Source organism: Cololabis saira, chromosome 20 (assembly GCF_033807715.1).
Source record: "Cololabis saira isolate AMF1-May2022 chromosome 20, fColSai1.1, whole genome shotgun sequence".
NCBI lineage: Eukaryota > Metazoa > Chordata > Actinopteri > Beloniformes > Belonidae > Cololabis > Cololabis saira.
This window is the reverse complement of record NC_084606.1, coordinates 27,556,942-27,584,881: the sequence shown is the minus strand read 5'-3', so window position 1 is coordinate 27,584,881 and position 27,940 is coordinate 27,556,942. Positions and strand designations below refer to the sequence as shown.

The window sequence follows — 27,940 nt, the reverse complement described above, 5'->3', positions numbered from 1 at the left end:
CTGGCTAAATCCTGCTGCAGTGAGGAGTTTGTCGTCCCCCCTCTCCCAGTTAAATATATCATTTTTCAAAACAGTGTATGAGCAGACGAGAGGTGAAGGACTCAACACAATTAGCCTGTTTGTTCATGGCTTCTGAAAACCATTGCAAACAAAGTTGACGCCGTGCATGCAGCTCAGTCTGTTTGCACGCGTCTGATGCAGACTTTGTTCCAAAGAATCATCACTAATCACCGCTTTCAGCCCGCGCCGCCTCTTTCCTCTTTTATGGTGGTACTCGTGCACTTGACGGCGTCCTCCGGGTGGATGCGCGCCGTGCATTTACGCGTTTTACATTTGTGCTTTGTGGAAATATGCAAAAAGACTCTGTGGCATTATTCAGAGAGCTAACAGTTCAAAGATAGCTGACTGACTTGTGTTTGTGATAGACACTTCAAAGATAGAACGCTCTGCTCATTAACACGTCTTCCTCGGAGAACGTCTTGCACACAAACTGCTTCACTTTGGAAGGGTGAGACACAGATGGCGACGAGTCAAACTTCTCCTTCCAATTGTCCATTTTTCTTATTATTAAACAGGTTTTTCCGTGTTTTTCCCGGTGCCATGGTATGAGAGACTGTTACGGTTTTATGATCCTAGAATGTAAATTCACGCCGTGTGGTGCCCCAATGATCTCATGATCCATCCTCCTATTTCTTCACTCGTTTCCATTTCCATTCTCCATTGTCTCCACACGTATCACTAATGAGAAAAACTGCTTAATATGTGACCTTTAATAATCATTTTTTAATCACTGATATGTAAATGGATCATCTTAGAGTTTTAAGTCAGATGTACTCCAAGATGAGGTCTCTGGTATTAGACTTTCAAATTTTGTGAATGAATAAAAAAATGGATTCTGTAAAAAAAACTTAACTTAGAAAGATTAAGGAGAGGAAAAATGACTAAAGCCAGGGGTTTGGAGCCTCAGTAAGCCGTTTTGTCAGACAGCACCCTCACTGGAAAGACTGTTAAAGCGTCTGCCAGAAACTTCTAAGCGAGGAAAAGTCAAGAACATCCAGACTTTTTTTTTAAGCTGAAATGAAAAATTGGCAGCGTACATAATCTGTTCAAGTTTTATTCACACTGCACAGCATGATGCAAGCCTGATATCTGACACGGCCTTTAAAAATGAATGGTATGTCACGGAAAATATGGCGACACGTGAAGACTCAATAAAGGGGCGTCGCTGGTTGGGAGGGAGAGCAGTCAGCTGAACCTGAATGTCTGAACTGATTTCTGGACTCGCAGTCAACACGTCGAAGCGTCCTTGGGCCAGAGGCTGAACCCCCGCACTTGATGTGTTTATCAGTGTGTGTGTGACAGAAAAAGAAAATATCTGTGTAGATCTCTATAAACTAAGATTGTAAATGTGTGTGTGAAAATGTCCATCTGTTTATCTCCTAGAATTAGGAGTCTGGGCAAGAAATGAGGTTTGTTTCACTGATGAAAACAAGGAGGCGGCAGGAGGGCAGAAACACGCTGATGGACGGGTTTATAATACTGGAACTTAGCCTGAACAGCTGAAAATAGAAATGAACCTGGCGGGGCAGGGGTGGAGGAAAAGAATCCCTACGGGGCAGTTGGCGATTATTATCTCTCAGTTTCTGCAGAAAATGCTGCAAAAAATGCACCATAGCTGCATCTGCTCAGACAAGCCGCTGGCCGCCACGGGGCGGGAGGAAACGCGTGACCTTTAAAAAGAGCAGGAACTCTCCCACCTCAGATATTTCACATTTCATATACAGTCCTATTCTGTATATACCTGTGTGTGTGTGTGTGTGTGTCTGTCTCGTTGTGTGTGGGGCGCACGCACGACACTATTCTATTACTTCTGGTGAAAAATAAAAATTAACTTTCTTTTGTGTAAATGTCAGGTACGCCAGATCTGTCAGGCGGTTTTTGGAACACCGTGACACATTCGCCTTTATTCATGCGTCGCTTTCATGCAACTCCACCCGGGAGACTTCAAGATGTTTGCTGCTGATGTGCTGGGGTCTCTACAACGCCCGCCGTCTGGAGTTGTGCAGAGAGAGGGCGACAGGTAGGTGGTGGCCGAGGACAGAACCAGGTGAGGACAGAGCAACCATGCTTCGGAGTCTGAGACTCGAGATGCAATCGAGCTTTGCACGTTTGTATGTGCACGTTTGCACGGCAGCCGTGGAATAAGCTGCTTAGCATTTATTTTTGTTCAAAAATGCTACTTTGGATTGATTTAATAAATGTATTACATTTTAAAATATCAATTCATCAACAGATTTTCATAGTCAATTATTTTTTTAACCCTCTTTTTCCCTTAAAAATGATTTTTTTTAAATCAAATTACAATAATACAGAAGCAGACAATTATTCTCCGAACTACAGGTTGGGCCGAGGGTTGTATTCCCTGGAACGTGCGTGCATTCATTTCACATAAAAAAAAGTAGTGGTGATAAATACACTTTGCTTTTAAATGTTGTTAATGCGTTATCTTTGACAGCCCTAACATATTTAGACCAATGCCTTGTTGGAAATAAAAAGTACTTGGTGTATTTGTGCTGTCAGAGTAAATGACGGTACCTTAGATCTCAGCGGTTCTGGGAACCCTCCATGTGGGACCCCGATGTAGCCCTGCAGGAACTCCACCACGGATAGGGGGAAAGACAGCTCGTCGGCGCTCTCCTCCACCTCCGCCCGGGTCAGGTTGTTCTGCACCATGAACTGAGCCAGGTCGCCCACGATCTTTGAAGATGGAGTCACCTGAGGAGGAGAACAGCGTGAGTGCTAGGGGGTATTACTTTCTGGTAGCTGCTAGTAGAGAGGTTAAATCCTCTCTTGAAGGGAGAGAACAGCCAGTACAAGCTTACTTTAGCTATCACAAGCTGAGCACAACATAAACCCCAGAGCCTGTGCCTACAGATGATATCTCCATTTGCTCAGGCTAGGAGCAGCTGCTCTCATTTCTCTCCAGTAGGCGACCACTGGCCTTTTAATCTGAGAAACATCAGCATTTTACAGAAAAGTACCTCTCACTCAGAATACACTCAGGTAGCGACGCCACAGTTTTCCACAACATAGCAGTTTAATCTTCTTTTCTGCAAAAAAAGCTGAAGTTGTTGCAGCCGTGTGCGAAGCAGCACCATTAATCTATATAACAGTCCTGCTGGGTGGTTTCCTGTCACTCCGACACGGGTTCCACCGCAGAGTCACGGGTGGAGGAGATTCTTTCTATTCACGTCTTCAAACAAAATAAAGAATGACATAAAAGGAAACATGTTGACATCTATTCAGGCCCTTTCATCATTTTATTTGGCTGTCTTGAACTAAACTACACATGATGGGTGTCTTAAAAACAAAGTGAACCTGAATAAAAATAGAAGAGGAAAGAGTGCGGAAAACATTCATTAAAATCACATGTATTCTTTCTTTCATTATTTATAATGGCATGTCATTATGGTAATAGCGGTCTCTATTAGCATAATGGTGATAAGTGGAGTCCTTTTTTGTTGACTGTGACAAGACACCGATGCGAATATCAATTGAACACATTACTCTTCTATTGTAATGATTACAGGCGCAGATTTAAGGCTCTCTGTTGACTTCCCTCTGGTAATTGGACCAATAAAAAGGAGGAAAGGTCAATTAGTGTGACCCGCGGACCTGCTTTCGTGCAATCTGGCAGGCTTTTTAATCGTACAGCAGCAGTTGGGATCAAGCGGCGAGGAAGAATTGTGACGACCGAGCTCATAAAAATAATAATAAAATAATAAATCTGAGCCGTTTTCATTCATGATATATGAAACATTAGCAGCTTCATCAGTCTTTTAAAGAGCTTTTGACTTATTCAGTGGTCACTTCTCTGTTAATGGTCCTCATGTTTCATTCACACACGCCTGTAATAAAAATGGACAAGACCACGGTGCACACGTTCTGCCATCAGAGAGAGATTCGGCAGTATGTCAGATTAGGTACCCCGCTAACACCCTCGCATTGTGTCTTATCAGCAAAACAATCCGTATTAGCGCGTACGACACTCAGCAGTTGTGTAAAAACACACCAGCGGCAAGTTTAAGCTTATTAAATTGTAGGCACTATTATGAAGACTTGATTGGCATCTTGTTTGGGACCATGTGGTTGCATTTACAGCAACAGAGTATCTGTTAGCTCAGGGAAAATATATAAATAAATAAAATATATAAATAAAAAATACAAAAATAAGTAATTTGCCCGAGGAAAACCTCTCCGCTGTCAGCTGCCGGATAAGAAGCTGCGAGGCTCCGAGTCCTTCGTGTATTAGTTTCCTCACAACATAAAAATTCATATCATGCTAACAAGCGCACTTCATTGTCTTAGGAAGCTGAAAATATTAATATATTAAAACGGGCAAAGCAGACCCTTAAGATGCAACTCAGACGCTTTTAAGCAAGGACAAAAAAACACAACCAACGAGCAGCTCAATGGTGGGGGAAATGTTTGGAGACAATCTGCCTGATTTCTCTGAACCGATGATTAGACGTCGCATTAACACGCAGCTCTGCATGGCCTTCCCTTTAACATAACCGCAGTAGTTGAGACCAGAGGTAACAGGGAGGCCTGACGATCATGAGACCAGGCTCCTCGGTCAGCAGACCCGACACTGATGAGCTCCAGACTTAAGCGCTGGCAGCCGAGGGGCTACAGAGGATACAGTTCACACCCATACTCAACAAAAATCGATGCTTTACCAGGGATTAGCTCGCCCTGAGGGAGGAAGACAGAGGATGGAAGAACAAGCATGGATCAAGTCCACGCTCCCCGAAAGAATTTCTAAACAAATAAGCCCACATCCATCTCCTGGACGTGTGCTGCCACAACGATCCCGAATGAGATATGAAGCACAAATGTATATATTCTGGGAGTGGGAACGATCCTCTGGGGTTTTGAGTGCTTGTTAGGTGCGATGCGAGAAAGAAGTGCTTCCTGTTGACGGAGACAAGCGTGCGCTTACCTTTCACACCTCCCTGTCAAAACAGCCTAAGCTCAGTGTGAGTGTGGGATAATGATAGAGTTCTTTTACAGAGCGACTGTTTGCAGAAAAGCTGCAGAGATTTGAATGGGCTCTTGACATCCCTGGAGAGGCCATTAAGTTGGAATAACCGCTGAACAAAAGCCCACGCTGAAGACGCTCAAACTTTAAAATACAACAGAACAGCCTGACTGCATCCTCGTCTCCTTTCCTCAAACTGGATGTCAAAACATTTAAACTCATCGTTATTCAATGTGCGCCCCTCCCTCCATCATTATGTCTCATCCTTGCACTAGAAGCCAACACTGTGACTAGTTTTTTTTATTTTTTTTAAAAATACAACTGTTGCCATCCTTCGTCTCTGCAGCCCATCTGGCAAGTAATCGTTTCCCATGATGCACAGTGTTTTAATATCTGTTGATGAATCACCTGCCTCCAACCTTGTCTGGATGCCTCACAGGAAGGAAAGCGGAAATCAGTTAGAGATATAGAGAAAAAACAAAGCCTTTGAGATTTCATTTATTTAGTAAATTTGAAGACTAATTCCAACTAATTGAAAGAAAAGGGGAAAAATGAAATCTTTCACATTTAATTGGTGTTTTTCAGCAACCCAAATAGCACTTAAAGCTCTGCAGTGGAGAAAAATCTATGTTTCAGATAATTGTTCATCAATCAAAGCTGTAAGTTACATTATTTTGATGAAAGGGCAGCATTTGATGAGAAATACATTATTTTTTGACATCCAGACTTAAACACAGTCTTAACTGCAAGTTTAACTAAAAAGCACGAGAGTGAACTTCCTGCACAATTGACTTTATTGACATTATGGACGTCTGTGTAGAAATTGATGCAAGGAAAAAGAAAAGAAAGCTTTTAGAAACCTCCCAGCATTAAGTCAAGATCAAACTCTGCACATCTTCTAATGGAAATCAGTTCATCAGTTGAGTCACGGTTAGTCGTGGACACGAGGTGAAGGCACGCGGGAGAATCAGAGCACCGACTTCCCTTGTGTCAGTCTATCAAAGTTACAAGAGTTTAAAACTATATCAAGGCTTCGGGTCGCCTGCTGCAGGAAACCTTCGGCACCCTTGGCTGCCTCCAGCGTCTCTGGGAAACGCGAGAGGAGAAGCTCTTTCCATCATCTATACGTCTCAGTTTCACTAATGTACAGCTCCCACTAATTGGGCGTGAATTACTCGGCTATGAGTAGCAACAGAAACGTGGTACGGTAGCTGGTGTGTGTGTGTGTGTGTGTGTGTGAGTGTGTGTGTGAGAAAGCATAGCAGGTATTTCTCTATGTGCCTTTCTCAAATTTGCTTCGAAATGCAACTCTATCCAAAACTGCACTCCCCTAATGGGCAAAGGATTATATTGTCCAGAGAAGTGAGTGTGCTTCTGTGTGTGTGTGTGTGTGTGTGTGTGTGTGTGTGTGTGTGTGTAAGAGAGAGAGAGGGCATACACAGCAGACACACACGCACAATAATGCAAGCCAACCAAGCCAGGAACAGAGTGAAGAATGGTACCTGTCAGCAGAGAAGGAGACAGGAGAGAGGAGTGATAATAAAAGGCTAAGAGAAGGAGAGGAGGAGAGGGAAAATGCTGGAAAGATTAGAGATACACGAAGGAAGTCTCATCAGAATGAGAGAGGATAGGAGAGAGTGATGAAGGAGGAGATGAGAGAGAATGAACCTGGATGGGGAGAGATGGCAGACAGGGTGATGAAGAGCAACAGAAGGAGTGAGAGGATGAAATAACATGATGGACAGATTAAGCAAAGGCAAAGAGGCTAGAAAGACAAGAGCTGCCGACATCTGCAGCCCCACAGGCAATACAAGACGTGATCCAACTCCGAGTGGAAGCGAGCGGGTTTTGAGAGTGTAGGTGAGTGAATACGTGACTGTAATTGCAAAAGGGAAGTGACAGAGAAAGTGAAGCAAGCCAGGAAGAAACGAACAAACTCAAAAAGTATTCAACTTGTATTGACAAGCTCGTGTTGCAACAGATTCCACCGAGAGGGGGCGGAGGAATAGTTGAGGGGAAACAAGCCCAACGAGTGCCAGTTACCAGCAGCAAAAGAGATGAAGAGGTTTGGAGAGATGAAAAACTTCAGGAGTCTGTTAGCGAGATGCTCTTCCCTGTGATTTACTGGACTCTGCATCATCTCTAGCTCCGTCAGAGGCGGCAGGTGAAACCCAACCTGTAAGCAGGTGATGATGTGGGATTTGCTTGCAAAAACGATACTAAAATGCTCAAGGAGAATGACCCACTTATCCACCGGCAAAAGGTGTTTTTTACCCCCTTTTTCTAGTTTTGACGTCAGTATTTTGACGTCATACTGTTCATGCATCTGGAGAATGGTGGTCTGAGCCGGAGCGGAGCTACGAGACCACAATGATGAAAGGAACGGTGAAAAATGCACCATTTAATAAGCCTCCATCCCCGTCCTCCGGTGCAGCGCTACCTTCACAGCATCCTAAATTATCCTGGAGGTGATGTATAATAGTCAACAACTGAAGTGGATCAAAACATTTCAAAGTTGTCCGAAAGACAAGAGCGGATATTTTTCAATATTCTTGCATTACCTTTAAGTGCATTTCTGATCCACTTTAAATGTTGACTACTGGATATGAGCAAACGGCAGAAGATGAGAAATGAAAATAAAAATAAAATATTTGCAGAGCGACGATCAATCTCATCTTTAAGTGAAGAGATGTACTATGAAACAAATCACCCTGAAACTTAGGATCGATACTGCTGCTGAGTTCATCTCAGGATTTAAAACCAAAATAAATTCAATTGAACGCCCAAATATTTCTTTCTTTGAAATAAACACCCTTCTGGGGGGGTTAAAAGAAGGAGAATCCTTCACATTTCCAGCTTCCACAGTCATCAGTCTATAAGCTGCTCTGTCTGAGATTATGTGTAAACTAAAACGCTCTGCCGAGCATCCTCCATCAACGTGCACGTGCAAACCTGGTGACTGCTGCGAGATCAAGACGGTGTTGATCTGACCTCAAACTTCCTCTACACTCTCACCAAAACAGCGTTAATGATGCACGAGTCTGAGGGTGTTATTAAAGTTAATCAATGGATTTAGCACCGCTCACGCTGATTGGAGCTCGTACATAATCAAACCTAAACTTGTGAAATAAAGTTTATGCTAAAAAAAATCCCGTAGTTTCTTCATTGCCAATCATAAAATTTTCACGTATGTTTATCAATATTTAAAAAAAAAAAGAAGTAATCAGATGCATTATTAATCATCAGGGTTGAACATGCACTTCTGTCAAACATGAATTAATAAACTTGCTCAAGAAAACTGTCACTTCATTACAATTTTATGCAAATGAACAGATGATTAAATGTAAAACCTTTTCAAATTATAATTTGTCTTTTTGTGGAAGAATTGTTCTGGATGTTGTAGAAACTATTGGTTTTGACAGGCGCTCGCCCCCACCGCAGCTTCAGAGAGCTGGGTTTAAAAGCAGGCGCACGTGCTGCGCTGCTACAGCCGGGCCAGAACACCGGCGTACACCCCTCCCTCCGGCCGACCCGCCCCTTATCGACGGGCTGACAGTGGGAGACGCGGCCATTGTCAGACTAACAGGACACCACCGAGTGAATAGCAGGACCCGCAGGCACATTGAGCCGACATTGGATTGTGCAGTGAAGCCTGTTGGTTCTTAATTGAATTGATAGAGAACATGGAGGGGGGGTTGGAGGGGTGGGTCCAAGAGAGAATGAGGAAAACAGAAGGGAAAGGGAGAAAATTAGAAAAAGGGGACCAGAAAGTGAAAATAGGGAGAAAGACAGACAATGAAAATGAGGGGAAAAAAAGACAAGGTGGTGGCAGAGTAATAGAGAACCCAGGAGAGCGTGTCTATGACACCAGACGGCAAAACAACAACAATGGGATGCGAGTAAACAGAATTATTCTGATGGCGACAGAGTTTTTATCATTTGGCCTTTATACACCGCCACAATGGAAACACAAGAAGATCTGGTCCAAGTGTGGACTCTGAGCTTCAATTCCAGGGGTTTCACACAAACGTGGCGTTTACCGTTCAGGAACCGAAGCCGATCCAAGCAAAGTAATTCCATTTACCAGGACCTGGAACACTGACTGAAAAGATGTTCTGTTAAGATGAAGCAGATAATACAGCTGTCAGCCGGCATGTCTAAACCCAAACCTTTTAAAGATTTATGCTTCGTGGCATTAATGAAGTCCAAGTCCTGCATAAATGTGGTAATGAAGGTGCAATCCACCGGTGACATTCGAAAACAAGGAAATTAGTTAATAAAAACACTCCCTTTGTCAGGAATCGGATCCTTTGGACCAATGAAACAAAGATAGATTTGAATCGGGATGAATGTCTAAAAGGAAAGGTAAAGCTCAGGATCCAACAACATGCTGGAGGTACAGTAGTGTTACGGTACGGCTCCTAGACATAAAACGAAGACAAAACTGTATAAAAGGCACAATGGAAATGGCCAACTCAGACTTTCCATATTTGAATAAAAACCTCAAGCTGAAAGTCTACACTTTGATCACATCTCCCTCGTCTCATTTCAGATCCACAAAAGGTAGAATCATAAAAAGAGAGAAAACAATAAGTGTCATTGTTCAAATAGCTCTAACCAAACCGAAGAAAATCAAGGTTTTGTGTAAGAAGACAGAGGAACGGGGACGAGGTAAAAAGTTGAGCAAAGACAGAATACAAACAGTAAAAAAGGGATGAATCAATTATTTTAGTGTGACGTTAAATGAAGCTGTAAGAAAAGCAGAAATTAATTAAACCTAAGGGTCAAAAAGGCCCACAAGAAGTAAATTCTGGTTGGCAAGTGAAACTTTGTGGCATCTGTAAGAAAGCTCCTCTCCAGGAACATCAGGGCAAAGTCCTACTAAAGCTACAGACGGAGAACTGAAGCCAAAACTCCCCACAAACCTGAGGGGAGGCAGGAGAGGTCAATCACAGCGTGAAGCTAAAAGGGATTTTTGACAACAGAGATCTGTTGGAGCGTCCGACTTAAGGAGGGATTATTTGGTTCAGCCGGGCCAAGAAGGAGCGGCGTCTACGCAGAGACGGTAAACGTGAGCTCCGTCTGTGAACTCGTAGCTCAGGTATCTGTATTCTCACCTGCTCCAGATGTAGAGCAGCGATGGAATGAAAATGAGGCAGCCGTGAACGTGTGGGCGTTGTGGGCGGCCTTTTACAAGGCAGATCAATACACTTTTGTTACAAAACTAAAATGATTACATGTTTTTTTTTTAAATCAAGGGGTTAAATAATATCTTTATATGTGCAAATTGAATCAAGAGCTTCTGCACTACAAACTGCAGAAATGGTCCTGAAGAAACAACCAGAACTACATCTCTTAGGAGTTGTTGTGAAAGTAAATAAAAGTAGAAACTGCACAGCTCGACACATTTGCTCCTCTTTATCATCGCGTCTCACCTTAATGAGGTCTCCTAATAGTTTGTTAGCCTCAGTGTAAGCCTTCTTCACCTCCTTGAACTTATTTCCCAGCCCCATACTGTGAGCCTGCAACAAAGCAGAAAAAAACAAACAACAAATGACAGCAGGAACGAGCACTAAACAGAACCTTTTTTACTTCTTTTCTTTTCCCCGTTAAAAAGGGAAAAGTCGATGAATTGCTGCACAAGCCATCACATTATAATGTGAACGGTGGCTCCCAAAGATTTAGCAGTTCAGCACAGAGCCGGTGGGACGCTTCTTTATCCCAGTGCATCTTCAATATCCTGACTACTCCATGTTTATAAAACCTGTAAACTCTATAAATCACTAATTCCTACTTTTTCAGTAAAAAAGTGCACAAATATGACTTCAGTACCAACAAATATTGAATGTTACAGTGAGCATATATTGCCAGATGCACCAGCCAGCATGTTCCTCAACATTAAAGACTTGTTCACCTAAATTTAATGGTGGTTTATGATGCACACACACAAATAAAACTAAATAAAACATCCGCGGCTCATTGCACCTGGAAGTGGAGGTTGGTGTACTGTCCTCCAGGTATCTCGTTCTCGTAGACGTCGGCATTGCCTGATTTCATGGTGGCGGTACAGTCAAATGGAGCGTACAAGCCTCTGGCTACTTCCCAATATTCACTGTAGTCAAACACCTTCTCCAGAGCAATACCTGCAGCCCCAGAAGAGAAGAAGAGCCATCAGATGAACGGTCACGGCAGAGGACTGCTTGTATGACTTGGAAAATGTTTTTTTACATATAGAAATACCCAACCTGTAGAAAGAAGAAGTAAAAAAATACTGTGAAGAGAAACAGGGTGGATTGTGGGTGATTATCATAAATTGATAATCAGCTCTGAATCACAAACCTGCAAACTTCGGTGCAGCGCTGATTAAATGTTTAAAAGCCAACTTCCTGCAGAAAACAAGTAACTTTCCCGATGGCATGGGGGGTTGTATGTGAGGTAAAACAGACCAGGGAAGGCTGCAGCCAACGCAGATGTAAAATATACATTTTGGACACTTCTTTGAGTTGAAAGCAGATATAGTGAAAACGTCATTCAGGATGGCGACGCGTCTTCCCACAGAGCAAAGAGCATTTGAATTTTCCTTCGGGGAAAAGAAAAATGGCAACTCAGTGACAGGGAACAAACAGTTCAGGTCTCAATCTGATTGAAAATTTAAAGTGGAAACTCCTGGAGAGCAGATCTGTCAGCTGCAATGTGAGATCCTGACTCATGAATTATGGTGGTCTTAAATTATACCAACCACCATAAGAGCCAGAGGAAGTGAAACAAAGTATTTTTGAGCTTTATGAATCTATTAGGACTTACTCCTACTCACTTTCAAAAGAGTAATTAAATACAGTACAGCAACTAATTTTATATATATATTTTAGGTATGTTTTACAAAAAGGCAGGATGTTTAGCTGTTAAATGAAACACTTTTGTACCAGAACTGATTTCCTTTCTTCCTTACAAAACAATCCCAAGAGTGGTGATTCCATATCATCATCCTACTCAAAAAGGAAAAAAAATCTTTCTCTCTGATCCATTAAAGACCTCAGAGCAGAGAAAGAAACTGACATTGTGATGATTGAAGCTTATGTAGAAACCTGCCACTTACACGGATTTATCATCAGTGCTCCTGAATTGTGCTAATCACGTCCTCATGCAGCTGAATATACGACATTGTAAACAGGACGTTAAACCGCTTGGTTGTGACAGAGATGGAGCTCATGTTTACACACACATCAACTGCATTTCATCAAAGTCAGCATGGTTGTTGGCGGCTCCACTAAAGGGCAACTGTTGCTCGTAATCGCAGCAGAAACGCCACTATTGACCAACAATGAGGATCATTTCTGGAACTGAGTGGAGTTTGTGTTTTTAAGACAGAGGAGGAGAATCCTGTAACACTACAAGTAATGAAATATTGCACCGAATAAATACAGGAAGAGAGTGGGCTCCCCTGCGGAAGAACAAGAGCCTTGCCAGCATGTAATAACTGCAGATGCAGTGGTGCGAGCTCCATGTTTCAATGTGTGCTGGGGTTTTTCCCGAGTGCTGTTTATCAAATGCATTTAATTGAGGGGTCAGTTGCCATGACTACCAACATTGAACGCAAACATTTTGTCAGTTTGCTTAAAGGAAGATTCAAATGTTTCAATGCAGAGGAGGAAAGACATCAGCTACTGCCTTATAGAAGCATCTGCTGCCTATTAATCCTTGAAGAGTTAAAAGCAATCCCTCTGGCATTATTCAACTGGTTTTGTGATTTTGTTGTGGTATTTAATGAAAATGTTTAACTTGAATTTTGTAACTCTACTCTTCAAAATCCAGATATAAAAGGAAGACACACAATCATTTTTTTCTTCTTTAAAAAGTGTAAACAGCTCAATATCAGCAAACACTGACCAGCTTGGAAATGTTCAAATCAACACATTCTGAAAAATACATGTCCGAGAAGTTTAAGTCCAACAAGTCAAGGACGACTATATCAAAATAATGTGTTTGGATTCAGTTACCACAAGAAAAGTAATAAAACTAGATTAATAGAGATCCAGCTCACTGTGAAAATAATGTGTTCAAATTGGGAATCACGGGTCTATGAATTCCTCTGTGCACTAAAGTACAAATGTAAAGATATTTTTCCAAGACTTACGCAAATAAAGCTTTGCTATAATCGACTCATGCCATGCCACAACGGCCTCAGGCTAATCAGCAAATCTACAACAGCATGAAGGAACAGTAGAAGCATGGAGGTGTTTGGAGGAGCCGGTGTCGGTGCTTTTTTTCCCACCTGCTTTTTTTTCCCGGCTCCCCGTACGTGATGACGTTCCGTCTTGTGATTCCCTAATAAATATTTTAACTCTAATATTTTAACTCTAATATTTTTTTTAGCCTATGTCAGTAAGATCACTGATAATTCTGATAATTCATTATATATGTTTCTTATACAAGAAATAGTCATATTACATTATATAAATATAATTAAAAAAATGTAACGTCAACTAAGCGCTCACTGATTAATCCGCAATTGCCAAAAAAGACGATTTGAATGTGAAGACATGGTGAAAAACTACCTTCCTAGCTTAACATGGCAAAAAAATACCATCGCGGGGAAAAAATGCACACTTCCGGGGAAAATATTGCAGCCCGATACAATCTGGTAACTCACACCGGCCCAAGTCCAGGTGGCCTGAAATACTGCCTAAGACAGCTGTTTATGAACAGATGCCAACAAATCTCACTGAAGTTAATCAATTTTTCTAAGAGTGGACTGAAATTACTCCACGATGTGAAAAACTGATACGCAGAAAACAATTATTTGAAGGTTGGAGAGGAAAACTAAAACTGGAACAAGAGAAGACACTGGAGATTTCTAATGAGCCTAATTTGTGTATTCAGTCTCGTCGGTTCAGCTATGAGTCCGTCTATAATTTAGTTGCCTACGTAAAGCTGTTGTCCAAGTTGTGTGTTTGGCTCCTTCAGCTTGATCAACTGCTGCAGCATCAATAAAAGGCCAACGCTGCTGGAAAAGGCAGTGAAGCCGGGCCAAACAAACAAGGACCACTTTAAGATGAGTCATCATTCACCTGGAACAGCGTTGGAGAATATGCATGACATTAAAAATGCAGAAGCGTGTCTAAACAAAATAAATCAGCAGCAGAAGCAACGCTTTTGCCATTTTATTTCAAGAAAAAAAAAGAACTTTAAAGACATTTGAGAAGTGGAAGGAAGACGAACTGTACTGCAGAAGGCACGGAAAGTGTTGTTAATTATGTTGTCAGAGTGAGCGGGAGCGAGGAGGAGGAGGTCGAGGAGGAGGAGGAGGACGAGGAGGATGCAGAGACGACGTGAAAGAAGTAGGCATGATAGGGAAACGGCATAAGAGGCAAAAGAGGGAGGGAGATGAGACACTGCACAATGGTGATTAGTGGTTGAAGCGGAGATGGCAGCGATAGAGAGAGGGAGTGTAGGAGGAGAGGAAAGCGGTGGACAGACCGAGGTCAGCAAGGAAGTGGGGAGTGCTCTGGTCGATTCCAAAAGTGGGAAGATAAGCAAACAGAGATGGACGATGGAACAGCAAAGATGAAAAGATGATGCACGGCGAGGCGACGGAGGGTAAAGGAATGAGGATGACAAGACCCGGGTCTCTGTGCATACGTCTACTGCATACACTGCGCTCGTATCAGGCTGGCCTCCCATCATGCACGCATGTGCGCCTAGCGAGAGACCTCCTGCATCCATCTCTCCCGCTCAAGTGATAGAAACTGAAACTCCATGAACAAAACTGACAGAAAAGCCTCTCACACTCGAGTAATGACCTTATCTCTCCGCCTCCTCCTCCTCGTTTCTTCCGGGTATGAATGCTTACAAACTGATATTCTGCAGAGTGGGCCGTGTCTAAATCATGGCTTTTTACTGTAATGCATCAGGCTTCCTTCCTCCACTGCGCTAAATCCCGTCTGCTGGCTCCAGAGCAAGGATGTGAACCTTTCGCCTTCTGCTGTGGGTTAAATGTGGGAAGTGGGCAGGAGCAGCAGTGAAGCCAAAAGGTTTTCCTCTCATCACCGTGCAGCGCAGCGTGTTTTAATGGCCGTGTTGCTGTGCAGCCTTGTGTGCTCTTAGGAAAGTGTTTTCCGCAGCAGCGCTGATTTCCCAGGGTCTGATGCTGATGCGTATGATGATTGCATGACTGCAGGGACGGCAATCACGGTAAAGAAGCACCTCCACTTTCAAGGACGTCCGCATGGTCCAACACCACCAAGAGCTCATGTTTCCTCTTCTTGATGTAAAAAAAAACTAAACATGGCTGCTCTACTGGAAACGTGTTGATAAGAGATAATGTCTGTTTGGCCTGTTGTTCACAGATGAAAGTTTTATTATGTCAGTACACACTATTTACCTTTGACCTCTTGACCCATCATTTTGAACGATTTTATTTCTTTAAACTGTAGTGTTTTCTTTAAAGCCAATGATTTCAAAGCTGGTAAGACACCGGTCTAATATTCAGGTCGGAGCTGTGATGGTCTCGTGGGCCGTGACAGCCAGGGACGAGCCGATGACATAAGAAATGTGAGATGCAGATGCAGCGACCTGCATCTGCAAGCGTGGCATCGTTACGCGTCTTGCAGCTCACATTACGAGACGGATGGAGCACGGAAAGAAATATGACGTCTGCCGCGTTAATTTGACTTGTTATATCCACCTCAGCGTGCTGAACGTCAGCAGGTAAAGCTGGGAAACCCCTAAATTAGAGTTTCAAAGGAGTGATGCAACCATACAACTACTACACAGTAGCATAATGATCCCCAAAGCCTGCACTACAGCAGCTGGCAGCACATTAGTTGTGCAGTGTGAACGTGAATAAAATAAGCTTCACGTGGTTCTGAGTTATGGAAATGAGATTCCTCATTTACTTAACAGATCCGAGTCGGTTTCCCCCCTAACAGTATCACTCTACATAAGTAAGCAGCCAAATCCACAACAGTTTATTTAATTCCTTTACCCTGTTCGGGGTTCCTTCAATTTTTAAAGACGAGTTTAATAGCTGGCTTTTAAAGCACGCTCCCTTTGCTGATGGACTGAGACCAGTCAGTTACCAGAGGCGGAGCGGGCTCGGCGCTTTCACAGGAAATTATGCAGAAAAAAACAAAAAAAACACTAGTCAACAACAGCAAACCCACGGGGGGAAAAGCAAACAAATCCATCCTTCAACTTATCTGATGACTCCCAGAGAGGGATCCAGAAGGTCTGAGAGATCTTTGATAAAACCTGGCAGAGTGAAGCTGGAAAAGCAAGCGAGCCGTAATCATGCCAGGGTTGCCCTGGAGACCACCGAATCTCCAACACTCCTGGGAGAGCTGCTAGTAGTGTAGTGGCTGCGCTGAGAAGCGGATTATATTTTAAGCTTACTTTGATGAAAACACCAGCGAAGAGATGAATGAGAACATTTTTATGTGTAAAGATGCAGTTTAATCACCGAAGAAACACATTTCCCCCCATCTTCCAGTCACTACTACCTGTATAGTACATCTATGAGCTAAAAATTACATTTTTCAATGATCAATACATCAGTTTGTGTCCATCTTTCTTTCATAACTATCTTGGTATATTATTACTCAGCAGAACGTGTAGGTCTTTTTGATTTAGGACCATAACTGATTTTCTTTCCTTAAATGTTAAGCAGCAAACTCTTCAATTCAGATCAGCAACAAAAAGCAGTAAATCATCTGCATTTTCTAACCGACACTTCACACAGCGTTTCCTAGAAGATCACTTGACACTAAGTTAATAAAGAAGGCCGGCGATGGCTTCACCACCGACTCGTGTCAGCTCCGCTTTGCAAGTTCATGCTAAATATCTGCCGCCGTCTGTGGTTTATTCTCGCTGCCAGAAGCAGGCGGAGGGAAAAAATATCCAACGTGAGCTCAAGTGTGGACGACTGTAGATGACAGGAGTCGTGAGACGAAGAACTACTTTACACTGGAGTGATTAAAACACTTAAAGATTGTCTGGTGCAGATGTTCAATGCTTCACATGTGCTGAACCCTGACCGGGTTCAAAGCGTCAACCTTAGTTTCCAGTAGATCTGCTCTGTATGTGTTGCGAGAGCAACGCAGACGTTCCAAACGGGTGTGAAAGCCATATGATTGGCAGACCTTAGTAACTGAGTGATGTCATCAGGCAGCTCTCTCTTTACATCTGGCTCATGTGGTACGGAGCAGCATTTTGTGAGAGCGCTTTACTTTTATGCATTATTCTTTTTTTTCTTCAGTAACACAGTTTTTTGGGTTGTTTGGAGCTTGCTTTCATGTGTGACACAGAAGCCAACAGTTGAACTTACCATTTCTGTTTGGTTTTCATAATAAATGAGCACATTGTGATTTCCACGACTTCGTGCGGTCCGTATATTCTTCTTTTTTTTTTTGCATAACCCGAAAAACACTAAAAAAAGTCTTACAATGGTACTGTAAATTTAACTTGAGCGTGTTCCTTACCAGTGTCCAACTTGGTCCCCTTGGCGCAGGCAACCATGGCTCCCATGCTGGGCTGAGACGTCATCCCGGCCATGGAGTCGACCTGCAAACAACACAAACACGGCCTGCTTTAAAGTCCTTATCAACACAAAAGTAACTCAAGTTCATCATTTATAAATGCTGAAAGAGGGCATTGGATGAATCTCGGATTCCTCCTCAACTTTGGTCAAAGGAGCAGTTTTTACAACAAAAGCCTGTGTGTTCCCTCCTCTGCTCAATATAAATCCCCAGGCTTCATTGTTTATCGTGATTGTTTTTATTTTTTCACAGTATAAAAAGTAATACCCTTGGAAATGTTTCTGCGGGCGGGCTGATCCGAGGTGAACGCTGGATGCGCGGTTGTTAGTTTCAAGCAGTTTTACCAGGAACTCAACAGCACAACAACCCAAAACTGCAAATTGCAGCCAATTACTTGAATAAAACTGCACATGCTGGCGAGGACGTGTCGGTGCACGCGGCGTGGGAAACGCTCCCAGCTTCAGCGACTGTTCCATCTCAGGCTCAGTGACATTTCACAAATGCAAACTCAACCACCTGGTAGAAAATTACTGTGTTCAGCTTGTTATAAACGAGTATTAGGGGGGGGGGGGGGTTGAGTAAGCTTTTAGCTGTTGAAAAATCAATATGGTGCAGAAAAAAAATGGAGCCAGGGCTGTTTTGAAAAGAGGAACGTGGGTGTGTTTTTGGAAAGTTGGACAGTGAGAGGAGCCAAGCGGGATTCATCTAAAACACAAATGTCCCGGCTCAAACAATACAAGCTAACCCTTCTGCTGCCGACAACAGTGCCACATGACTGATCACTGTATTTGAATGAGAGGGGCTAAAGGTAGGACTGATAAAGTGGTTGCAGCAAAGCTGGATGTCAGAATTCATGCAGATGCTTCAGAACTTGATACTTTTTACACATATTTTAAGAACCCAGTACACAAGAGTGCCAGGCTCACATCGGTACAGAAGCATTAGACAGCATTTTCACCTTTAATTGAAAAACCTGTATTGCTATAAAGAGATCGAGACTACCTTTACTCTGTTGTCTAACATAAACAGTTGTATGCACCAACGATATAAACTATATAAACACTTAACTTTATTTTTTTAGCACATATTAGACCAAAACACTTAATTTACTGCTTTTTTTGCAATGAAGCAAGAATCGTTTTAAATCTAAAAATCAGTTTTGAAACAAATCACAACAAAAACCGGAATCGAAACATATCAGCTCAAGACTTAAATCAACACCTTTATGCCCCCGAGGGACTAATATCCAGCAGGCAGCACTGAAACACTACCGATACAACTCTTAAACACAAGAGGGATTAAAACAATAAAAAAGGAATAAAGTTAAATAATGCCTTGCTTTTTTTCCTCCCCCTCAAGCAGAGAGGTGGATACTTGTTCCATGAAAAATACTCACTGCCACATCGACCACATCGGCTCCAGCCTCGGCGCAGGCTAGCATGGCTGCCACACCGGCTCCAGCTGTGTCGTGAGTGTGCACATGAATGGGCACATCTGGGAAGCGGTCCCTGAGAGCACCGATCAGAAGCTTGCTGGCCTCCGGCTTCAGCAGGCCAGCCATGTCCTGATGGGAGAGACGCACACAGATTCAGGGGGGTATCACTTCAATGAATACCCAAAACAATACGCCAAAACACGACCGACCCCTCCAGCAGGCCGTCTTGAGACAAAAACCACCCGACCCCACATCAACTCTGATCATTTCAAAGCTTTTTCTTGAAATCCCTATGAAAACATGACTTATTTAAAGAGGGAATTGAAAAAAGCTTCGGTAGCTCCTAGTTGAGATCCTGCTTTTAACAATAATCCATAAAAAAAAGTTGAACAACAAAAGTTGAAGATTTGACTCTTCTGTGATGAATCTAAGCTGATGAAACTGGTTGACACAACTTGGTTGTTTAGCGGTGCTAATAAACCTGCCCACTTCTCCTCCATTAAAGTGAGCATCATTAGTTATGCCAGACTTTTATGTGATTTGAAAGGTTTGGAACTGCTGAGTGTGATGATTCACACTGCAGTGCGGCGGGAGTTGATAATTTCTTGTCTGAAATATATCGTCAAGCCTGAAAGAAGAATTTAATTCGTTGTGAGCATTATCTGCATTTATGTAGATAGGAGGCTCAAGTACACCAGTTATTCTGCTCGAGCACAGCTGGCAGGATTCTGCATGCTTTAAAAGTGAATCTCAACAGTTTATTACTCTAAATGATCATCAAAGTGCATCTAATGCCATTTTAATTCATCATACATGGGTGAAATTGGTTATTGGAAACTTTTAGGAGCACATGAGATTTATCCTGCGATCAAAAATACTTCTTCAAAGAAAAAAGAGCTGCTTGTTGCAGTTTAGGTAATTATATTTAAATCAGAGCAAGGACAAATTCAGATATTTGCTCATGATTAATATGCGATCTGATAAACTAAGCCAACAGAGTTCATCACAGAAGAGAAAGAAAACTTAAAAACAAAAAGGTGGCAGAATTTAGCATTATCTTTCCCTCACCTTGATGCAGAGGATGTGGGTTCCAGCTTTCACAAGCTCATCTGCCAGTTTCACGTAGTAGTCCAGGGAGTACTTCTGCCTCGTCGGGTCCGAGACGTCGCCCGTGTACGAGATGGCGGCCTCCACGACGCCGCCCGCCGCCCCGGCGGCCTCCATCCCCAGCAGCATGTTGGGAAGGTAGTTCAGGGAATCGAAGACACGGAAAATGTCCATGCCGTTCTCTTTTGCCACCTCGCAGAACCTGCAGAAAAGGACATGGTTTAAGTCCTGTTGTACCAGAAGTTTTGCTTTGTGAAAGCTGCAGCTGACTCATGTCGGGGAGGCTGAGAAGATTATAACGCTCTCACGTCTATGAGGAGTTGTCATGCACAGTGAACGCCAGATAAAGGCACGATTCCCGGGTTCTGATAACTTTGTGTCCATTTTCGATGGACAGAACAGACATATTGCCACTATTTTCATCCAAAAAGAGCAAGCACAGTCTGCAGAAAGCTCAACAGCTGCAAAGAAACGTAGGCACAACTCATTACCCGAGCTGCTGGTGGTAAATCCCTCATCACTGCCTTTTCTCCAGTAACTTAATCAGGTTCTTCATGAAGGGAGTCTCGTACTTACTGCTGCAGAGTTATTGTAAATGCAGTATTTACAATCACGGAGACCTTTTGTTTTGGTAAATAAACCCACAGCGTGCAGCCTGCGTGTAACCACGAGAGAATTAACTGTCCAACATGCATGTGTAGCCAGAATTCATTAATGAAGTGCAATGTACACACGTACTTCCTAGTGTATAGTATTTGGTACTAACACACTTCTAATACAGAGCTCAAGTTTTCATTATTCATGCAGTTCTCACTAAATGTTTTCTGTTAGGAATAAAAAAAAAAAAAGGGGACGAAAAAGTTGACAAGAAAATTGTTCAGCAATGAGGCGACCCCCTCAACCCTCCAGGCTGCTTAGATGCCAAATCTTAAAATGGTAGCATTCCTCGCTCTGCAGCGTGCAAGGCGCTATGACCCTGAAAGATGCTCCTTAAATCAATTAGATTAAATGGAATTACACTTTGACTTGATGTAGTTAATGAAGACGCCTGGGTTTCCTGGCTGCGAGCTGTCACACAGCAACCGTCGTGGGCGAGGGAGTGACAGAGTGTCGTGAGGACGGGTGGAGGGAGCCGGGTGGACGGATCAAAGCCATTAATCACAATGATGTGCAAATTTTCAATGGCTTACCCCCTACGGGACGCAGGGAGTGGAGCGGGAGATGGGGAACAGTAGGGAAGGGGAGAGAGGGGAAGAGGGAGGAGAGGAAAAGTGTCTAAAGTGGAGAGATAACTTAAAGCAAAAAAAGTGGAGGTATCAGCGGGGATGAATAATCGTTGTGATAAGAGAGGTAGGGAGGACAAAAACACGGGGGATAGGGGCGGTCTGTGTGTGTGATTCAGCGAGGCCGAGGGAGGAGAGGACAACTACATTAGTCACAAACTATCCTCTACTAATTCATCTCAAGAGGGGAATCGCACCCCGTGTGTCCACACGCGTGCAACTGCAGGTGTGCAAACCTGGGCTTATTAATCCCTCTCATCACTCCAGTAGCCCTGGAGAAGAGCTGGGCCGCAGATACGCTCGTGTTAGGAGCGGTCCTGGCACGTGTCGGTGGGCCTCGCGCGGCGTGTTTCAGCGAGCAGCAGAAACCGCCGCAGCGCCCTGATTGATGCCTGAGAGTCGTGTGGTTTGTGGGAACCCACTCCACGCTCTGTCAGAGGATGTGTCAGAAGGCTCGGCGCTGTCTGTCACAGCACTATTTATCTTCCTATAGCTGCCGCACATATCAATTTCTTTAGTCAAAAGTTGAGCTTAGAGTAACTCTTACTGCTGACAGAAGGATGTCATCAAATGTACTTCTTGTGTGATAAAATTATCAAAATGTGAAAGAAAAAAATATACATTTGACTATTAGTTTGGACCTATTCAAGAAATCTGGTTAAATTATAGCTAAAATGTAACATCAAACATAGTTCAAATGAAAAAAAAAAGACAAAAAAAAAAGTTGAGTTAAAAAAGTAGGAAAAGGCTCCTCTGTGCAGGTAAAAAACAAAAAAGACGAAATATACGAGGTACTGATGCACCAAATCAAAACAAGTCTGTAATGTGTTCCCTCTTATGGCGCTTTTACACTAGTACCTACTCAGCACGACTCTACTCGCCACGCCCCCGTTTTGCGCTTTTACACTACAGGTCGAGGCGGGTGGAGGCGTGCCGAGTAGATACTTTTTCTGTATCTATTCTGCCGAGGTTCTAAGCGGGCTGAGTCGGCTGCATCCGACGTCATCACACTACAGGCCGGGGATTGGTCGGGGGGTTGGAATCAGACGTTTGAATCAGGAAGCGGGAATCAGTGCAAGAGCGGCTCGCGGCGATTTTATTCAACAGGCAATGGCAGCGCAAACGTCTGTTTGGTGATCCAACTCTGAGGTGCAGATGTTCATAAACCTGGTGGCTGAGGAGAGAATTAAAAAGGGATCTAGACGGGCGATAAGGAATGATCAGATCCACCAGGAGCTCTGTCACTTCTCAGCCTCTCACGGCTCCAGCTGACTTTTCAGCAGCAAACAAAAAAAAAAAAAAACGTTGCTGCTTGAACTCTCATTTTTTAACTTGATATTGAACACAAGTCACAGACCAAACAGCACATACTCTATATCATCTCCTCCAGGTTCTACATCTTTAGTGTTGTCTCCTCCGTTTAGATACACAATCAAATACCTCACAGCAGCTTCGCTCCAATCCCGCCTACTTCTCATCTGGGTGTCTAGGATCAATCAATCAATCAATTACTTTATTTGTCCCCAAGGGGGCGATTAGTTTCGCGACAGGAGAAGCACACAATGTTAAATATACATAAAATATACATAATAAATTACAATAGTAGTATAGACCTAAGCTTGAGAGTGAAGGCTTTTTCACCCACTACCTTTTCCTTCCAGCATTTAAAAGAACAATAGCGGAGGGAACAAAGGAGTGTTTATATCGGTTTGTCTTTGCAAAAGGGAGTCTAAGCAGTGTACCTGATGGTAGAAACTGAAACTGTTGATGTAAGGGATGTGAGCGATCAGACAAACGAAGACAAGGCGAGTGGAGGCGTGTCGGGTCGCGCTGAGTAGGTACTAGTATAAAAGCGCCATTAGACACCTGTAGCACTCCATCACTCCTCACTCACACTTAGTGAGTGAGGGGAGCCAGCTTCTGAAGCAGAGGTCAAAGGTCATTGCTCGAGTGTTGCTCCTCACATTCAGGCAACTTTAGATAAAAGACTCCTAAATGTAAGAAATCTAAGAAATAGCAGCATTAACAAAAACATGAGTTCATGTGGTGATAGTTTACTCATCCACAAATGGAAAATACAACAACAAGGGGGCTATTTGAGGCACCAGGCAGAAGGATTTAAGTGAGGTGCAAACAAAGCACACGAGCAAGGAATAAACAGCGTACAGTGTGTTGGTGTTGGTGGGGGGTGTCAGTGCTATCGTTTCCCCCCTCGGGTGGCGTAGAAGAGCTGCGTGGCGTGGGGGAGGAACGACCTTCTGGTTCTGCCCGTACAGCAGGACGGTGACAGCACTCTGCCACTGCAGCAGCTCCTCTGCCCCGACATGACGCAGCACTGGATGATGGGAGTCGTCCGTGACAGACAGAGCTCGCTCAGCGCTCCCCCCCCCCCCCCCAACCTGCCTTCCTCCCCGGTTTGTCCAGACCTGAGGCGTCCCCCAGATCTGCTGCCGCCCCCCCAGGTGGTACGCATTTCTGCTACTAGTACTAAAGAGATAACGCTAGCTATTTTTTTTGTCTTTTTTATTAAATAAGAAGCAGCTATTAGAGTCTTCAGTTGGAGGAACTGTTGTGCAGTTATTTGTGGCTAGCAATAACATTTCAATAATCTACAAAGGCCACCCACCCAACCACCCACCCGCCCACAAAACACCTTCATATGTGGAGGTAGTAGTCATGCATGTTGTTCCCATGGAAACAAGCCAGCTGGAGCAAATGTTCAACATGTTAGGAGACGATGAAAGCGATGGAGTAATGTTGGCTTCAACAAAACCCCATTAAGAGATGTTTTCTAACAAATCAGTCAAAGAAATAACCACAGACGTTACACTGCTGCCAGGACACTAGCTCCTCTGTATTTACATCCCAGCCCTGTGTGTTAGAAATGAGACACTGTGGACCTGAGTAGGGCTGAAACGATTCCTCGAATAATTCGAGTAATTCGATTGCAAAAAATTATTGAGGAATTTTCTCTGCCTCGAAGGAATCGTTTAATTTTGCAGATCAAAGCAGGTATTTCGCCCGGACTACATTTAGTGCGGCACAACGCGCTGACGCCGCGCACGTAAAGTTAGAAGAAAGAGGCGGCGGATATGTTTGGTTTTTGTAACATGCGATGCTCAGGCAATGAGTCTGCAATGGCCCAGACGGGAGACACATGTAGCTCAGTGCTTAACTTTTATTTTTAATCCACTCTATATTCTTCTGGTCCGTTCTCCGATATGTTCCCCCTCTAAAGCCTGATTTATGGTTCCGCGTACAAACAAAACAGGGCCTACGCCGTAGGCTCTGTGTTGTTGTAACGTGGAACCATAAATAAGCCTTCACCCGGTACATACATAGGTTCCTCTAAACATCGGTTCCTGCTACAGTTTTAACTAAAAGAAAATGTGCTCCAACACAGCAGGTGTCATAATTTTATTTTGAACACTGCCAAAACTCAAAATCTTAAAGACTTTAACTTAAAACTTAACTAGAACTTAAAATTTGCTTGACACAAATGAAAGTTCAATTGAAACACGTGAGAAAAACACCTAACCTTTTAAGTGATGTGTGTTATCAGGTGTAATGGCATTTATAGGTTAGAAATAAGAACATTTCTTGCTAAGATCCTTAGTTTTTTGAGTGAAGGCAGTGAATTGGGTCAACTGGTGTAAGTTCAGGGTTTTTAAATGCACAGCCATGAACCTACTGGATTATATTATTTAGTCTTAGTAATGTCAATTAAAATCTAACATCTTATGTATATTTATAATTGCTCTTAAAACTAAACAAAAATATGCTTTATCCGATTACTCGATTAATCGATGGAATTTTCAGTAGAATACTCGATTACTAAAATATTCGATAGCTGCAGCCCTAGACCTGAGTACAAATAATCAAAAAGTAACACCATGGTGGGATTATTTAAGGGACTCACTTGAAGACGGCGTTGTCGGGGTAGTTGGTGTAGCCGACCGCGTTGGCCCCTCGGAGCAGCATCTGGAACGGGACGTTGGGGATCAAAGCCCTGAGCTCCTGGAGTCGCTTCCACGGACACTCCGACAAGAATCGCATGGCCACGTCGAAGGTGGCACCTGAGGAGACGCACGCAAACACAGATACATGCAGGGTTTCAGCTTTCATCTCCGGCACCATCCGTCAGGATCCACACTTTCATCTCAATTCAGGAATCAAAAGGTGATATTTCAAACCCATCCCATCAGCAGCACACACAGATAGCACAAATAAAAGACAATAACTGATGCTCTAGATATCTGATAATAGCTCATTTCAACTCTTTCATCGTTTCTTCTGAAATGAATTTTAAAAAGAAATGCTCCAGTGGAAGAGGCAAGAAAAGGAAAGAGAAAAAAAAGATAGCAATCTCTCATTTCCCTTTCTGGGGGAGTGGATTAGTGATTCTCATACCCGTTTATCATATCAGCCAGAAATATTAAAGCCTCCAGTGGTATTCTGCTGATCCAACACTGTCATCATTAAATTTCATTTTCTGTGCACTCAAGCGTTTGGACACGGCAAAACCAGCGAGCACAACTGCTTGTTCCCCCCGTCTGTGAGTAGGAGGTATGCCCTGAAAAAGAAACTCTTCCACCCTCTCCAGATTTGGATTTGAGCCGATGTCAGCACGTCTTTAACAACTGTTTTGGACCGGAAATGACTCCAAGCAATCCTATCTGGTGTTAAAGATATCAGTATTAATGTTTTACTCCGTGTGCCTGATCAAAACATGAGGCTCAGTGAGGAACTCATCCAAGACCGCAAAATCTATTTTAATAAGTTGATAACGCAAGCAAAGACTGACAGCTGGATCCACAAGAGAGGCATTAGGCGCCGGCACTGCTGCATCGCTTGCTGGAGAAGGAGAAAAAAAAAAAAGGGGGGAGCCTTCCACCTGCTGTAAACGTGAGCCAAAATAAGACAGATGGAAACCGAAAAAACCTCCCAAATGCCCCTGATGGCCAGAAAAGTCATTCAGCAAGAAAATCTACTTATTCTAGGATGCAGCGTATCCTGGAAGAGGTGCTGCAGGACTGTAGAGGCTTAAAGCGTGTCACATCGGCAGCAACTGTAAGAAATGAGTCACATAAAACTCCATAAACCTCTTTACGTTCTTTAAGATAATCAGCCAATAATCCCAGGCCCGTGATTCACAAAACCGATTAACATCTACAATTTGAATCATCGCATTATATAAAAGACTTCTGCAAATATCTTTCGCCGATACGTGTGGTAACGTTTATGACCAGATCAATTTTCAATGTCATCTCGGATTCCACTTTGTAGCCGTGGATTGGTTGACTTCCCCTCACGCTTATATCTAATGCCCAAAACAAGAAATCACTCACGGTAAGAACATGTCACAACCCTGATGAAGCAACCGCACAGACCATCCCAAAGTGTATTTGAGAATCAGTCGCTTTATCGTCGTGTGATAAAACTGTGGAATCAGATACGGGAAACCATATACAGTATTATGTGACCCAGTTCATCTCACTGTATCTTCCGTGCTGCAGTGAGGAACAGTATATCAAGAGGAGACGTAATCCTCAGAGGGCTTTCACAGGCTTAATCTCTTCATGGATTCATTCTGCCTCTAAGCAGCTGAAACATGTGAAAGCAATATTCCCTATCCAAGACCACTCAACTGTTACAAAAAAACAACAACAAAGAAACCCCCGCGCAGGGACAATAAAGCTTTCGATATTCAATATTCATGTTGGAAATTGAGTCGTCTCCCTGGTGTGATTTATTTTTGGCTCCGAGTGATTCAAGAGAAGACCTGGAAAAAGTGCTCTGTTCACTCCGAGATGAATTTGTATTGTTTAGAGACATCCTAATCCATCACGGGAGGCGCGGCGGCTCTTCCTCTCGGGGTTATTCGGTGATTCATGCCGGCGTGTGGAGAGGTGCCGTTATGAGCCGCCACTGAGGGACAATGTTTGCTACAGCTGAACTTTTCACAGCTCGGCGATGTAATTAGTGCTAACCAACTAAATCAATACGCGGTGAGAGTGTTGCTGGGGAGTCTGGAAACTGTCTTAAAGCAGGGGGAATTAAGAAAATCCAATAGGAGAGAAAGAATACATGAATTAAATGCAGTATTTGCACAATAAGGGTTAACAAACAAAATCATCAGCATCAGTAAACACTGAACCCACCAGAGATGCTTGAATTATGAGGTGATTCGACAATAACACATTTACAAGGAGCAGAGATGCCTCATGAAGATGTACCAACATATTATATTCCTTTCATATATTCCACACAATCTCCAACTTGTCCTAATAGCGGGAAAAAGAAATGAACGCAGCAGTCAGGAGATCAACTCATAATATCTGCTCTTTGCAGAATCATTTTTCCAGGAGTTGTTTACACGTCTCCAGCTCTCATCTTACATCTGAAGCCCGTCGTGTACTTACTGTCTACGTCTGAAGGATGCGCATGGGTTCACACAACGCTGTTAAACAGATAAAACCGTTCTCACAGAGAAAAAGCAAACAAATTGCACGTAATCAGCATTTTTAACCCGACTAGGGCT

General features: G+C 43.2%; 1 protein-coding gene across 1 annotated transcript in view; it reads right to left on the bottom strand.

Moving 5' to 3' along the window:
• The window catches only part of LOC133419939 (pyruvate carboxylase, mitochondrial-like), a 290,321-nt gene that overhangs the window by 17,219 nt on the left and 245,162 nt on the right, over positions 1-27,940 (bottom strand). The window contains exons 16-22 of the mRNA XM_061709419.1: positions 25,319-25,475; positions 20,078-20,318; positions 18,971-19,138; positions 17,518-17,599; positions 11,027-11,184; positions 10,477-10,563; positions 2,596-2,775 (exon numbers count right to left, since the gene is read on the bottom strand). Of these exons, the coding sequence (XP_061565403.1) occupies positions 2,596-2,775; positions 10,477-10,563; positions 11,027-11,184; positions 17,518-17,599; positions 18,971-19,138; positions 20,078-20,318; positions 25,319-25,475 (1,073 nt within the window). The remainder of the gene's footprint in view (positions 1-2,595; positions 2,776-10,476; positions 10,564-11,026; positions 11,185-17,517; positions 17,600-18,970; positions 19,139-20,077; positions 20,319-25,318; positions 25,476-27,940) is intronic.